This window comes from Mirounga angustirostris, unplaced genomic scaffold (assembly GCF_029215605.1).
Source record: "Mirounga angustirostris isolate CCGP_5_RB_7025 unplaced genomic scaffold, mMirAng1.0.hap1 SCAF_7, whole genome shotgun sequence".
NCBI classification, from domain to species: domain Eukaryota; kingdom Metazoa; phylum Chordata; class Mammalia; order Carnivora; family Phocidae; genus Mirounga; species Mirounga angustirostris.
Window position 1 is genome coordinate 34,271,048 of NW_026991715.1, and position 17,056 is coordinate 34,288,103.

Consider the following 17,056-nt stretch of genomic DNA (forward strand, 5'->3'; position numbering starts at 1 on the left):
CTTTTATTTCAGAAATTTTATTAGTATATTGAATTTTGAAATTTAACTTGGGGTGAGGATCTTGGGACTATACTTTATGATGTTTTTTCTTATAAGAGCTATAGTAATATTTTATATATGCAGAACTAACAGTTATTTTAAAAGTTTATTCTAAAGGAGGGCTTTCACAGTCTTTTGTCTTTGTCATTACTCACAGGACCTAGATATGCTGCCGGGTGCCACTGCTAGGCCTAAGAGATAAGAAAGAAAGAAAAAGGAAAAAAAAAGTGACGTTAATATTGCCCACCCATGTTCTAGTAACAGTGTATTATCAAATGCAGATAATGAATGTCTAACTCTGAGTTTAGCTACTACCCTTAATTTCTTGTTAAATTAACTTTTCTTTCTCTTATTTACCTAGTAGAAAATTAAAACTTCAAACCTCAGTACTAAGAGGGAAGATTTGAGAGGTCAGTTACATGTAGGTTCCTTCTTGGTAAACCGTATTCACTCACTTTATTGTTTTAGACATTAGGTATGTAATGGTAAGCAAAAATGGACACGATTGGTGTTCTCATGGAGCTTACAGTTCAGTGGCAGAGACATGTTAGCCAAATAGTTATACAAACTAATATATGATTGAAACTTATGAAGGAGTGGTTCATATAGCTATGTCCATACAGATGGTCCCGGACTTACGATGGTTCACTTACGATTTTTCGACTTTATGATGGTGCAAAAGTGATACGCATTCAGTAGAAACCATACTTCGAATTTTGAATTTTGAAATTTTCCTGGGCTGGCGATATATGGTAAGATACTCTCAGGATGCTGGGCAACAGCAGTGAGCAGCAGCTACGGTGAGCCAAGGATAACAACCAATGCACTCGCAACCATTATGAACTCATAGAACCATTCTGTTTTTCACTTTCAGTACAGAATTCATTCATAATATGAGATTTTAAGTACTTTATTATGAAGTAGACTTTGTGCTTGGTGATTTTGTCCCAGCTGTGGGCAAATGCTCTGAGCATGTTCAAGGTAGGTTTAGCTAAGCTATGATATTCAGTAGGTTAGGTGTATAAAATGCACTTCCAACTTAAGATATTTTCAACTTAAAATGGGTTTATTTGTGCATAACCCCATCATAAGTCAAGGAAAATTTGTAATAGAAAGAATAATTGGGTCAGGAAGTTCAGGGAGGTCTACCTTGAGGAAATAACACTTGGCTTGAGATGTGAAGGATGAAAAGGAGCTAAAAGAGAAGTGTTACAGGGAAGAAAGAACAGCTTGAGCAGAAAGGCCTTGAGTTAGGAGTGGAAATAACAAATTGCCGAAGGAGCAATTTATTTCCAGTATGTAATTGATTGCATTGATAATTCAGAAAAAAAGTGAAATGGAAAAACTGAACAACTTTCAAGGTCTTTCTGAATAAGATCTTCATATGTATATTCCATTTTGTTTTAAGTAAATTGCCAGAATGTTAGATTTGCCTACATTTAAATGTAAATTCAAAATCCATTCTAAAGCCAAATGATTTTGGCATCACCTGTATTAACCATCTTCTATATTTTAAAGTTAGTAAAGATTGTCATCTCATCAATATATATAACAAGAAGTCAAAACATAAATTAATTTTTATAAGAGGTTGAGAGATTCTGTACTATCAAGATAAAAATTTTTAAATCTCTTTTAGAGTGTAATTCTTGTCACTGCAGGCCAGTTTAAAGTTTCCACTGGGTTGACAATCTACTTATTTCTCATTGTTAGTTTGCCTAAGTTGTAGATTAGGTATAGTTGTATAAACAGACTGGAAAGTATCCTATTGGCAGAGCACACTATATATTTTTTTAAGATTTTAATTTTTAGGGGCACCTGGTTGGCTTAGCTGGTTAAGCCTCTGACTCTTGATTGCATCTCAGTTCATGATCCCAGGGTCATGTGATCAAGCCCCATATTGGGCTCCACACTCAGCCTGGAGTCTGCTTGAGATTTTCTCTCCCTCTCTTTGCCCCTCCTGCTTATTCTCTCTCTCAAATAAATAAATAAATATTTTTAAAATTTTTATTTTTTTTATTTTTATTTATTTATTTATTTTTAAAGATTTTATTTATTTATTTGACAGGGAGGGAGATAGCAAGAGCAGGAACACAGCAGGGGGAGTGGGAGAGGGAGAAGCAGGCTTCCCGCGGAGCAGGGAGCCCGATGCGGGGCTCGATCTCAGGACCCTGGGATCATGACCTGAGCCAAAGGTAGACGCTTAACGACTGAGCCACCCAGGCGCCCCCAAAATTTTTATTTTTTAAGTAATTTCCACACCCAATGTGGGACTCGAACTCAACCCCAGAGATCAAGAGTTGCATAGTCCACTGGCTGAGCCAGCCAGGTGCCCTGAGCACACTATTTTTAAGTTGTCTATGGTAGCTAAAGGATTCTCAGAGTTAATTAGAATAGAGCTGAAGTAAAGCTTGACTTAAGCACTGTTCTTTATCAAGTTTTTTTTTAAGATTTTATTTATTTATTTGAGAGAGAGAGAGCATACACACTAGTGGGGTGGAGGGGCAGAGGGAGAGGGAGAAGCAGACTCCCCGCTGAGCAGGGAGCCCTGCGTGGGGCTCAGTCCCAGGAGTCTGGGATCATGATCTGAGCCAAAGGCAGAGACTGAACCACCCAGGCTCCCCTTTATCAAGTTTTTCTTAGTAACAAAAGAGGACCAGAACAACAGAAATTAATGTTTACATACATAATGAAACGGGATAAGTGAGCGAACTTTTCATAGAAGCAGTATATCAGCTACATTTTATTTATTTATTTATTTTTATTTATTATTTATTTGAGAGCGAGAGAGCACAAGCAGAGGGAAGAGGCAGAGGGAGAAACAGACTCCCAGCTGAGTAGGGAGCCTGATGAGGGACTTGATCCCAGGACCCTGGGATCATGACCTGAGCTGAAGGCAGATGCCCAACTGACTGAGCCACCCAGGCTCCCTATTTGTTTATACTTAACATACAGTGCAAGATTGGTTTCTGGGGTAGAATTCAGTGGTTCATCACTTATATACAATGCCCAGTGCTCATCAGTCAGCTACATTTTAATACTTAGATGAATGTAATAAGAGTTCACAGTTCTCCCAGCAGTACTACTTAGCATATTAGCAAGCTCATTTTAGGGGCATTTGATATTAGGATGGTAGCAAGCTGTTTTATCATTCACTTCTCTTGCTGGCAAACTTCCTAGAAGGAATAACAATCTTTCTGCTATTATAAAACTGCTTTTGCCTTTCACTATTCACATATTTAATTTCTAGTCTAAAAAAATGTCTGCTTGTTGGTATGTTTTCTCCTTTTTTCTTTTCTCCTTACTCTTGAAATACCATAGTGTTTAATGTTCTTCTTTAGAGACTGGTTTCTGGATAAATAAAATTTTAAAAAAGAGAGAACTGGTTTCTGTCCTATGATAGTGTTCTTATTGGTTTCTAATATGGTAAGATCAGGTTCTTCTTAATCACATGTAAGACTAAGGTTCTTTTTTCACAATTGATGTGAATAGTTAGGAAAACATCTTTTTTACTTTAGGATTAGAAAAATGCAGCTATTTCTCTTTGAGGCTCAACCTAAACATATATAATATCTTTAAATGCTGTTGTTTGGTATGCAAAAGTGAACTTGCCCTTAAAAAGTTATACCATCTACTCTGGACTGAAATTAATCCTACATTTTGAAGGAATTGAGATAGGTATTATAAGTGGCTACAGTAAGTATTAAATCTTATTTCTCATGTCATTTGTACTGTGTTTAAAATAGATGGTTAATGAATTGGCACTGATGGATTATTTTTTTGTTTCTTTAATAGGAACACGAATCTGAGGGTGGAAGAACACCTTTGATGAAAGCTGCAAGAGCTGGTCATTTGTGCACCGTGCAGTTTCTTATTAGCAAAGGTAAGGGAAGCACAAGTAAGAGGCTATCATATCTGAAAAAAGAAAATCCTAAACTGGCGCAATTTATGTTAGAGCTATTTTTCCTACAGTACAAGTATTGTATCCTAGTCTTTTGTTGCTATACTTTATTTAGTAAGTGTAGAGTTCATGAGGTACTTAATTGGGATTTTTCTATATTAGTTTTGAATTTGAATTTTGGCAACTAAGCAGCATATTATTGCTACCCAAAGTTGGAAAAGCCAAATGTAAAACATCCAGCTATATTTAGTAGATAGATTATTGTTCAGCACTTAATGATAAGGCAGTTCTGCTGGGAGGTGGGGTGGGGAGGCACTACTGTTTATTGTACAGTTGAATTAACCACATATACAAGGTGTTATGTATAATTTTTATATTCCTCCAGAGGTTCTATTATTAGAATATATTTAGGCAGGGGCGCCTGGGTGGCTCAGTCGTTAAGCATCTGCCTTCGGCTCAGGTCATGGCCCCAGGGTCCTGGGATCGAGCCCCATATCGGGCACTCTGCACTGTGGGAAGCCTGCTTCTCCCTCTCCCACTCCCCCTGCTTGTGTTCCCTCTCTCGCTGTGTCTCTCTCTGTCAAATAAATAAAATCTTTAAAAAAAAAAAAAGAATATATTTAGGCAAAGAAGTTCGCATGATGGGTGAAGAGATAGTTCAAGACTGTTCACTAACGAAGAGAGAAATACTGCTAAACCCATGTTAGGTTAAACCACAAAACTGTCATTTTATACATCAAAAATGGTAATATCAGCGATTTCATTTGGTTCAGCCTAACTCTGTGTTTAGTGTTAGAGGTACTCTAGCATTTGATGAAAGATCCTGGGGTAGGATGGTAAAATGCAAGGGAAGTCTGCTCGGGTGATGTCATGTTGTTAAAATAAGAATTTTAAAATGTATTTTTTTAAGATTCTATTTATTTATTTATTTGAGAGAGAGACAGAGACAGTGACAGAGATAGCAAGAGAGGGCACGAGCAAGGGAAGAGAGGGAGAAGCAGGCTCCCTGCTGAGCAGGGAGCCCAGTGCAGGGCTCAATCCCAGGATGCTGGGATCATGACCTGAGCTGAAAGCAGGCACTTAACCAACTGAGCCCCTAAAAAAAAGAATTTTATTAAAATAAATAAATAAATAAAATTTTATACCTACATTCCAACAGAACTCAGATATTTTGTGCCACTACGAAAGCAGTATAAAATTTTATCCTTTTAAATATACTTTTTTTCTTGGGCACTTGGGTGGCTTAGTCATTAAGTGTCTGCCTTCGGCTCAGGTCATGATCCCAGGGTCCTGGGATCGAGTCCCACATCGGGCTCCTTGCTCAGCGGGGAGTCCGGTTCTCCCTCTCCCTCTGCCACTGCTTTCCCCTCTCTTGCTGTGTTTCTCTCTGTCGAATAAATAAATAAAATTTAAAAAAAAATGCTTCTTTTCTTCTTTAATTGGATTCAAACTAGGTTGATTTTCTTAATAGCACATTTGTGCTACCAAATAAGGCATATCTTTTCATAGTGTTGTAGTCTGTAAAAGCTATTCACCTCAAGCATACTGAAGTAATAATAAACAGATGGGTAACCTTTGGAATTCTCTCAGGCTCCTTGACTAAGGGGGTTATCTAATCATAGCCAACACCAACCCTGCTAAGCATGTAATCAGACTTGTCAGGAGGAGGAACACATTGATTATATAGCCTTTCTAGACTGTAGTAACTGCTAAACAATCCTCCCATCTAAATTTATTATTAACAACTTTAAAGATAATCTCATGTTGGTACTGTAAGAATGTTTATTGGTGTGTCTTGCTTGCCCTTCCCAAAAGGTGCTTTTATGTGAATTAGGATTAGGTTCAGCTGGATATTTCTGCAAATTAAATTAATTATATTGGTTTTGCCCATGGGTTTATTTTTCTCTTCAGAAACTAAGTCTGGAATTAAGGAAGAAGGAATAACTATCTAGTTGAGACTTTGGCACGTTGTAATTTTTTTTAGGGGTCAAAAACAATTTATCAAAAAGGAGGCCAAGAAGGGGTTTTGCATTTAGACTTTCTTCAGGTCACATGAACAAAGCTATTGAACAACTTACTAAATAGCCTTTCAGATAACATTTTTGGATATTCTTGTCTTCTCTCCATATCCAGGTCCCTCTGACACTTAAAATATACAATATGAAGAATTAAACATCTCTTAAATATTGTTTAAAAAATCTGTTTTCTCTACTTTGCAACCTGGCTATATTGCCACATTCTAGAAGTAGATAAAAAATGTCTTTACAACATTTTGAGAGTTAGATACAATGATACTATTTGATGCTTACATTAACCTGTATATATTTATTAATCTTAGTCTTCTAGATTTTCCATTTTAAAAGTGATATTGAATGAACGAACTACAGCTACGCGCAACATTGTGGATGAATCTCACAAATATTATATTGAGCGAAGGAAGCCAGACACAAGAGTACACTGTATGATTTCATTCATATAAAGTTCAAAAACTAAAACCAGTTTGGAAGTCAGAATAGTAGTACTATTGGAAGGGTGGGTAGTGACTGAAAGACGGCACAAGGTGTGGGACTTGTGGTATGTGGATAATGTTCTGTTTCTTGACCTGGGTGCTGGTTACACAGGTGTGTTCACTTTGTGAAAAGTTTTCAACGATATACTTATGATTTGTGCACTTTTTTGTATCTACATTATACTTCAAAAAAAAATCTCTAAAGTGCTATTATTTGTGAACTTGCTTGATTGCACCTTTTTCTAAGATTGCTGTTTATATTTCTTTGAAGGTGCCAATGTGAATAGGGCTACAGCCAATAATGATCATACAGTAGTGTCACTGGCATGTGCAGGAGGTCACCTGGCAGTTGTTGAGCTACTCTTGGCTCATGGAGCTGACCCTACTCATCGACTCAAGGTATTCTACCTAAAAATAAGTAAATGAATAATATATACATTGTTATTAAAAGATACTGAAGGGCGCCTGGGTGGCTCAGTTGGTTAAGCGACTGCCTTCGGCTCAGGTCATGATCCTGGAGTCCCTGGATCGAGTCCCGCATCAGGCTCCCTGCTCGGCAGGGAGTCTGCTTCTCCCTCTCCCGCTCCCCCCTCTTGTGCTCTCTCTCTCTCTCACTCTCTCTCTCAAAAAAAAAAAAAAAAAGATACTGAAGATGTGTTTGCCTGGTCTCAGTGCTTCATATTCATTACTGTTTATAAATGAGTTTTGATTCTAGACAGGCTGCTAAGAAACTAAATGTTTATAGCAATTGTAAGAAGAAATTTACAAATAATTGATTAATGGTTTTGTCCATCTTAGGATGGCTCGACGATGCTCATCGAAGCTGCAAAAGGTGGCCATACTAATGTTGTTTCTTATCTGTTGGATTATCCAAACAATGTTCTGTCAGTTCCTACTACAGATGTGTCTCAGCTCACCTCACCTTCTCAAGATCAATCTCAGGTAAAATAAAACAGCTGATTTATAAATATAAAGCCTCCAAATTGGGAGTTTTTGTTTAAAATTAGTTTTAAGGAAAATGGATTTGTTTCTCTTTTCTATTACATATTGAGATAAACATGATCCTAAATTCTTTAAGATTTATTTCCTTCAAAAGTCCATGAAAATTACCTATTGCCTTATTTACTGAAAAAAAATTTCTTTTTTAAAAACACTTAATACCAAATATAAATATAAATTTTCCAAGTTGCCAACCTACTATAGCTAGGTCTTTAGGGTTATTTGTTTTTAATGAATACGTTAAGCATAACCTTAAACCAAGGGACATCTTCTTCCTTAGTACCTCCCAAGACAGTATTAGTTATTCTAGAGATAGTTACTTTTGTTAACCAGGAAAGTGTAATTAACCAGGAAATATGCACCAAAAATTGATAAATTTTTAAACCTACCTAAAAATATGGAGAGAATATAGAGAGTATACTAAGTATACAAAGTTCAGTGAAATCTTAAGTTCTTTTCTACAAAGTTATCCTGAGAACTGCTAAAATACCCCAGTTAGGGACTATGTTGGATTTTCTTTTTTTGACCCATACAGAATTTGAACAAGGGTAAATTGGCCAGTCAGTATGTGACGTGTACTCCTGGCTATAATCAGAACAACCAAGGCCCAACAAGGCTTTCTCTCTAATAAGAGAGTATTCCTAATTCTGTTTAGCTTAAATCATTCACTGCCTATAGATAGCCTGAGTTTGTCCAATTCAGTATTCTCAGAAATTATTCCTTAGTGAAGGCTTTTTTTGTTTGGTTGGTTTTTTTTTTTTTTTTTAGAAATAAAACAATGAATTTGGTAGTATATGAAGAACATCTAAATTACCATTTGATTTATGGGCCCTTGTTTTATTCTTTGGTCTGAGATGATATTTTTTCTGAGTTAACTTTTTAGGTTCCACGTGTACCAATGCATACACTCGCCATGGTTGTACCTCCCCAAGAACCTGACAGAACATCACAGGAGAACTCTCCTGCCCTTTTAGGAGTACAAAAAGGTTAGTTATTGAATTATTTTCCTTAAAATGGGTATTTTATCACCTAATTAATGAATTCATAAAAGTACTTTAATGGTATACGGTTAATGTGTACCCAGGATTAATTGAGGTAGGTAATTCTGACAAATGCTAAGTCTCACAGACTGTTTATAAAAGAAAGAAGATAAATACTAGGAAAAATGACTTCTAATTATCTTGTTAACATACTGCTAGGTTAGTTTTCTGGCACAGATAAAAATACTTAAAAAGCATATCAGGTTGTTGATTATATTACAGTAATAAAAATTTATCAGACATTCATTTTCCATTTGACAGTTCTTTTGTTAAATAGTACAATATGAGGAATGGAAATGTGTGTTTGCTGTCTAGTTAAGTCTTTGTAGCATTGATGCAACTGAAGGAGTTAGAATTTTAAGAATTACATTTAGTTTCTTTCATGTAATGCTGAATATGGTGGGCTAACATCTGTCATTATGTGAACCTAGACAAGTAACTATCAGAAAGTATATAGACATCTTGGCTTTTTCCATAGTTTGGCTATTGTCGACATTGCTGCTATAAACATTGGGGGGGGGAAGTATATAAATAATATCCAAGTAAATATTAAGAAGCATATACTATTTAAAGGACTCAAGTTTATGAACTCTTTTTCCTGCTTTTTCACTTGTAGATATAAAGTACCTTCCCTTGATACTCATGTATAGTTGTCTTATATGAGTTCCCTGAAATAAAATAGGTAATGTGTAAGGTATTAAAAATTACATAAAAACAAATTTATGAGCATATTTCATTCAGTATATGATAACCAAGCTCTAGATTTTTGAAATCACATTGAGGTGTATAAGTATATGTTAGTTTCTCTTTGATTTAAGAAAAGTTGGTTAGAGTTGACTGTTACAGCACCAAGCAGAAGCTTCTTTTAAATTACGTCAATTTGAGTAATTTAGAGTATTGAGGGCCTTGACCAAGGGTTACTTCATTTCTAAACTATTAATTTCAGAGATAAAATATCTGTAATCTCTCTGACTTAAGCTAATAATGGAGTTTTCCATTAGACACCTAGCTATTCAGATTCTTCAGAAAATGAGGACTGCTGTTTTTAATTTTAACAAATAAAAAGCAAATTAAGCATGTACTTGTTAAGGAATCTAAGCATCCTAATTGACTTTACTGTTAGTAAAATATTTAAACATAAATGTCCCTGTTTTTGTTTTTTGTTTGGCTATACATTGTAGAGGACTCTAGTAACTTTGGCTGGGGAAATTCAATACTAAATAAGAAATGATTCAAAAAATATATTAATAACAGAGCCACAAAATAATCAAATAATCTGGGAAGGACATGGAGTGTGTGCAGAGAAGAAGTAAAACATTTTAAATTTAGGTTTAATATGTAAGTCAACAGAAATGTTTGGGTAGGGTTTCTTCAAGTTGATGGTCAAGTGAATAATCATATTTTTTAGTTACTGAAATACCATCTGATACTGGGTATCTACTTAATTTTCTTCACTTTGATGTTTTATTACTTACCAAATAGCATAAAAATGAACTAACCTTTTGAGTAATCTTTCATTTTACTAAATTATAAGAGAAGGAAAAAATTAGCAGTTGTATTTAGACACTGGGGTACTTGCTGTTGCCAGATGCCATGTGGCATCGCCAACCTAATATTTCTTTATGTAGGATCAAACTGCGGTGATGCACCGTATTCAGATGTTATTTTAGTATAAATCATGTGCATCATAGAATATTGTATCACTATGACTCAGGAAAAATTAGTTGATGATGTAAATGTACACACTGAATTACCCAGGTAGATAGGAAAACGTATCTTAAATCATAAAAGATATATTATTACTTTTTCCTCCTTAAAGTGGCTTTTTCTCCTTAAAACTTCTCATTTATGTCTCTAAAGAAGTTCCTTTGAGTGATGAAATCTCTCTTTGACCCTGTTGTTTTTGTTTCTTTTAAGTCCATAGATTATATCTGTATTGCAAATGTGATTAGGGATGAAGGGAGAGTTCTTCTCTAGGACTTTCTTCCTTTCGTAGCAATCATCTTTTAAGTTCTTAGAACATTTTACTTCTGCCTGAAGTCTTTTTATTATTTGTATCTGCATCCTCCTAAAATATTTTCATGCCCTTAAAACTTACCTAGGTATTATATATATATACTACCCAGATATTCTTTTCTTTCATGATATTTGTACCATTTGTTCCATCCATATTGACCCATATTCTCCTGATTTAGGCAGCTAATCTCACTTACCCTTTGTTGGTTTTCAAAGGATTTGACATTCTAGGTGGCGTCTGACAAAGACCTCAAGATCACCTCTATAAACAAAATGTGAAACCAAGTGATAGTGATATGCTCAGTTTTCTAGTATTATTTAGCTTTATTAACTATAGTTTTGAATGTTCAATTGGGAAAGGATGCATAAGTAATATCAACCTTATGCCTTTCCAAATCAGTTTTATAAATAAATTTGTTGATTAAAGCTACTGTTACATCTAACTTATTTGTTGTAACTGGTTCTACAGAGATTCTAAAAGATAGGACTCGTGATTATCCTCTGCAGGTTGTACAACTTAGAACTAATCTACCACAAAACATTAAAATGATGTCAGGATAAACAAAACACATCTTTTGTGTGCACCTCAAGCCCTCTTAAGAAGTAATTTCTTTCTTCTAGAGTACTACAGCTCTTTTTTGGATCTTCCTTCTGACTCTGGTCACACCTGCCCCTTCCCCTCCCCTTGGACTTCAAGTGTAGAGGGTTGAGTTAATCATACTTCCCCTATAGACAATCTTTCTGTTGTGTTTGATGCGAATTCTTTTGTTTTTATAAGTTCTTATAAAATGTTTACTACTTTGTGTGTATTTTTAATTTACATGAATGGTATTATGCTCTAGATCATGTTTTGTTTTTTACTTTTTTCACTCAACACTGTTTTACAGATCTATCCATGTGTCTACCTCTATACTGTTTCTGCTGGCAGCATAGTGCTTCATCCTTTACATCTTCCATTTTTCACTTGTCTTTTTCCAGTGATGGGTATCCAAATTGCCTCTCATCCCCCACCACCACAGACAATGCTGTGATGAGAATCCTGCTACAGTCCTCTTAAGGATCTGTTTGAGAATCTCTTGGGGATAAAATCAGGAACAGAATTACTGTCATAGGAGGTGCCTGGGTGACTCAGTCAGTTAAGCATCTGCCTCTTGATTTTGGCCCAGGTCATGATCTCGGGTGGTGAGATCGAGCACTGTGGCCTGGGGCTCCGAGCTTAGTGGGGAGTCTGAGATTTTCTCTCTACCTCTTCCTCTGCCCCTCCCCCCACCATGTATGTGCTCGCTCTCTCTCAAATAAAAAATACCTCTTAAAAAAAAAAAAAAAGGGCGCCTGGGTGGCTCAGTTGGTTAAGCAGCTGCCTTCGGCTCAGGTCATGATCCTAGGGTCCTGGGATCGAGCCCCACATCAGGCTCCCTGCTCAGCGGGAAGCCTGCTTCTCCCTCTCACACTCCCTCTGCTTGTGTTCCCTCTCTCTCTGTCTCTCTGTCTCTCTGGCAAATAAATAAATAAAATCTTTAAAATAAAAAAATTAAAAAAAAAAGAATTACCTGTCATAGGACTCCATAATGTTTATCTGACCAGTGCCACAAATTGCTCTCTAGAATGGCTACAGCAGTTTACACTCCCACTAGCAATGCATAAGGGTTCCCATATTACCCATATTATACACCCTCTGTCCCATTTCCAAGCCTGCCAGCCCTTGGCTTTATCTTTGTATTTGGTTTTGTACATCTTTATCTCCCCTTTTAGACTGTAAGCTCCTCAAGGGCAGGGTTTATGTTGCTTGTCTTTGTATGGTCCACTATGCCTTGCTTGTACTAAATGTTCAAATATTTGTTAAATAATGAGTGCCAGGCTAAGAATTTAGATTATTCTGAAGACAAAGAAAATTATTAAGAATTTTTTTTTAAGAAGAGAGACATTGTAATTAAAGAGGATGTTTAAAAAATTAATGAAGAAATAGTATTCTAGAATGGTTGGGAAAAGATCGAAAACAAATTTGAATATAAACTAAGAATTAAATTAATATGCTACTTTATATCCCAGAATTGTTTATTGGAGTGGGTAACATGAAAAGTTCTCATTTTCATATCAAATCATTAAAATTGTATAGAAATTATATGTACAGTGAATGAAATTGAGTGTTCCTCTGGAGATTTTACTGCTGATACTCTCTAAGTTAGCAGATTGCCATTTTGTAATCATGCTTATGTGAATTTACATATGTCCAAATTTAATGTCTTTTAATGTATGAGATTTACAGTAAAAGGCAGGAGGTTCAGTTAATCTTTTAGCATGTTACACAGATGCTCTCTCTTTGGACACTCTTGGTTATCCTTCTGTGTTAAAGATGTATAGGATGCCCTGTTACTTTGGGAAATTTTGAGACAGAAATTTAGGCATAAAGGAAAAATGAGTTATTTCTAGGCCAGTGGCTTTCACTTTTTACCGTGACCACAATAAGAAATATTTTATTGGGGCGCCTGGGTGGCTCAGATGGTTGAGCGTCTGCCTTCGGTTCAGGTCACGATCCCAGGGTCCTGGGATCGAGCCCCACATCAGGCTCCTGGCTCAGCGGGAAGTCTACTTCTGCCTCTCCCCCACTCATGCTCTCTTTCTCTCTGCATCTCTGTGTTTCAAATGAACAAATAAAAAATCTTAAAAAAAAAAGGAATATTTTATATTGAAACTTAGAACACAATATACATCTATTTATCCAAATGCAAATTCCATTAGACGATATATATGCTACCACACTTGACGTAATTATGTTATTTTCAACTGTATTTCATCAATCTTTTTTTTTTCCACTTAAGACCCAGTTGGGAGTGTTGTTTAAAAATCAGTCTAGGGCGCCTGGGTGGCTCAGTTGGTTAGGCGACTGCCTTCGGCTCAGGTCATGATCCTGGAGTCCCAGGATCGAGTCCCGCATCGGGCTCCCTGCTCGGCAGGGAGTCTGCTTCTCCCTCTGATCCTCCCCCCTCTCATGCTCTCTCTCTCATTCTCTCTCTCTCAAATAAATAAATAAAATCTAAAAAAAATAAATAAAAATCATTCTAGTCAGGTGCTGTGTGGTAATATAAGAAAGCAAGGGAATTGCAGGACAATGTTTAAATTTCCTTAGACAAAAAACAAGTAAGGAAATATGAAACCAAACCTAGATCCATCTGTATGTCAGGTATTTTTCCCTTTGGCCATTATTTTTTATTGTACAAAGTACTAATTTAGACACAAAAATGATTGATGGAATTAAACTCATTTTAATAGTAAACTCAATTTTTGGCAAGTATCTGTCCACTTCATTCCCTCACTGTGCATAAAATAAAGGCTATACTCTAAGCTGTCTCTATATCATGGTTTCCTATTACAAACTTTTTTAGTTTTATTAATGGAGGAAAAGGGAAAGCTGAGAAAGTAGGACAACACCAGACCAAAGTGTAAGATGTTGGCTTTACCTGTATTCCTAAATAGTACTTTATGATGTCACTCAATGCTACTAGTGAATAGATTTAATTTATTTGTATCTGACAGTGGGAGATGTTTTAAAAAGCTAGAACTCTTATATTCTGGCATCTTATACTATAGCCTTCCTACCTACTAAAAATTTTGTTGCTAAAGGGATGCTTGTCCCATTCTCTACTTTTCCCGAACACTGAAGGTGTTGCTTTAGCTTCTAGGAATAATTAGGTGACATTATTTGTTTTTACCAACTTGTTTTTTATTCTTGATTTATAACTTGTATTAATGCTTTAATGTGTATCTATGCAATCCCACTAACTCCATGATTACAGATACTCAACCATTAGCTATTTAGGGAAGAACTGCTTTTTGTCCATTATTTTCAGCATCCTGTTCTTCCCTGCTACGTATGTCCTGGGCTTAGTCTTTATATTAAGTTAAATAAGTTAATTTTAGTAATCTTGTGCTCTAAGCTTATTGTATTTTATTTGTTAACAAGGTAGGGCTTATTCCAATCTGTTACTGTCCTCAAAATTCCAGTCTTATTTTGGGTCATACTGTTTATAAGATTTTAGATCTGAGAATGTCCAGGGTGGTCATATAATTACCAGTCTGATTGGTGTTGACCTCTTACCTTGTTTTCCTTAATCTTAAATACAAATTAAATAGCATGTTTTAAAATTAATGAACATTTTAAAGGAGCATTCAGTCTTTGCAGAGCTTGAATTGTCATTGAATTTATTACATGATTGAAAATTTCTTAGCTGGATTAGGAGATATCTACATTGCTATTTGTGACAGTAAATCTCCCTTTTCTTACCTGTTGATTGTTATTAGGTACTTGGAACAAATAAATCAAACCATGGATTCCTGTAAGATCTTATAGAAGTAGTTATTAAATTATCTCACAAGGCTGCCTGGGTGGCTCAGTCAGTTGAGTGTCTGCCTTCGGCTCACGTCATGATCCCAGAGTCCTCGGATTGAGCCCTGCATTGAGCTCCCTGCTCAGCGGGGGGGGTCTGCTCCCCATCCTGTCCCTCCCCTTGCTAGTGTGTTCTCTCTTTCTCTCTCAAGTAAATAAATAACATCTTTAAAAACGTTTATCTCACAAATATGATGGCTTTTGCTCTGAAAGGATAAGGTCTTGACCCATCCCTTTGCTCAGATATAAATTTGAAATTGAATGTGGGTAATACATTTTGCTGAAGGTTGCTTTTAAAGAATAATTAAGTCTCTTAAAGTGATTGCAATAGTTTTGGAAATGTGGTATCCTGAACCTGTTAAAGTCAATATCTAGGGGGAAAGCTGTTGGACTTTTTCATTAATAAAATGTTGCAGATGTTTGAGGTACCTGCATTTTTGAGATTTCCTATTCTAGCAAGAACAAAACAAAACAAAAACAGTTGAATCTCTAATTTTTTTCCTCTAGTGGTTTTATTGCCCTCTTGTAATTCAGAGTATTTTAACATCAAATGGGTGATGACGTTTTTCCTTTGGACTTGAGAATCGTGCTGAATGCATTGGATGATCTTACTTTTAAAAATCTTAAGTTACCAATGTTATTCATATATGTTGATTGCAATTCAGAAGAGTAAACAACTATTTTTTACCCAGATCTTTTTTAAAAGTGGATTTACTGTTGTTTAGTTTATATACCATAAAGTTCCTTCATTTTAAGTATACAATGCAGGGCGCCTGGGTGGCTCAGTTGGTTAAGCGACTGCCTTCGGCTCAGGTCATGATCCTGGAGCCCTGGGATCAAGTCCCACATTGGGCTCCCTGCTCAGCAGGGGGTCTGCTTCTCCCTCTGATCCTCTTCCCTCTCATGCTCTCTGTGTCTCATTCTCTCTCTCTCAAATAAATAAATAAATAAATAATCTTAAAAAAATAAGTGTACAATGCAGTGAGTTTTAGTAAATTTACTAATTATGTAACCATCACCACCATCTAGTTTTAAACATCTCTATCACTCTGAAAATATCACTCATGCCAGTTTGTAATTCATTCTCAATACCATAACCCCAGGCAACCACTACTTTCCTTTCTGTCTCTATAGATTTGCTTTTCTCTATAGAGTTGATATAAATGGTATTACACAATATGTCATCTTTTGTGTCTGGCTTCTTTCACTTAGCATAATGTTTTCAGGGTTTGTCCACCTTGTAGAATGTATCGGTAGTTGGTTCCTTTTCATTGTTGAATAGCCCCAGTTCTCCCTAAACAGGAAGAGTAAGCCTTGAGTTTGCCTCAAATTAGTTATTGTTATATTTCCTCCATTTTATGTCCAGATGGTAGGATTGTTAATAATGATAATTATTTTGTCATGAGGGGAGTACCTTAATTTAAGTGCGATCTAAAATCTTAAAATAACATACATTTACTTGATTTTTAACATACACCATCAATATGAGAAATCTGATTTTCTCCTAGGTAACACTCATTGTTTTTCCTGTAGACTTTTACATGAAGACTTTATTTAAACTTAGAATAATTGTCCTTTGTGATTTAAGTTTAATGTAGTTTTCAGGTAAAGAAATGTTTAAGACTTATTTAATGGAAAATTTTAGAAGGATAGGTCTGGAAAAAACTAATTTTACATTATATTTTAATATAATAAGACAAAGGTTTTGGCCACTTGAAAAACACTTTTCACTATGTTGATTTACAAGTTATAGTGTCCTGTAGTAACCTTTACTTGCACAGTTAATATTGTGAAGAAACAATTGGGAAATCTTTAATGATATCCTCAACACTATTTTGACACTCTTTTAGATTTGATGTTCTTTAAAAGTCCAATCTAATAAACAGAATTTTGAGATTCTTTCCTCTTTGATCTCCTTTCTCCCTGCCTCGTCTTAACTTCCAGAATCCTCCTATCCTAAAATTTTGATTTTTAATTTAAAAATTCACATTTTTTTTAATCGACAACATCCCAGTGTGTGCTGTGTTGAATAGATGAGTCTTTAATCTACCTCCCACTGGTGTGAATCTTTGAACAGTCAAGGGTTTTGGGAGGGAGGTCCGTGTGTGTGTGGGAGGGGGAGCTGATTTTTTTTTTTTTTTTTTTTTAGCATGGCACTTTTTCAAACATTT

At 35.7% G+C, this 17,056-nt stretch overlaps 1 protein-coding gene across 5 annotated transcripts in view; it reads left to right on the top strand.

Annotated features, from left to right (window-relative positions):
* ANKHD1 (ankyrin repeat and KH domain containing 1) overlaps positions 1-17,056 on the top strand; it is a 126,212-nt gene that overhangs the window by 73,326 nt on the left and 35,830 nt on the right. For all 5 annotated transcript variants that reach the window (XM_064595991.1, XM_045893723.3, XM_064595992.1 and 2 more), the window contains 4 exons: positions 3,832-3,919; positions 6,718-6,845; positions 7,245-7,388; positions 8,329-8,431. In XM_064595991.1, the coding sequence (XP_064452061.1) occupies positions 3,832-3,919; positions 6,718-6,845; positions 7,245-7,388; positions 8,329-8,431 (463 nt within the window). The remainder of the gene's footprint in view (positions 1-3,831; positions 3,920-6,717; positions 6,846-7,244; positions 7,389-8,328; positions 8,432-17,056) is intronic.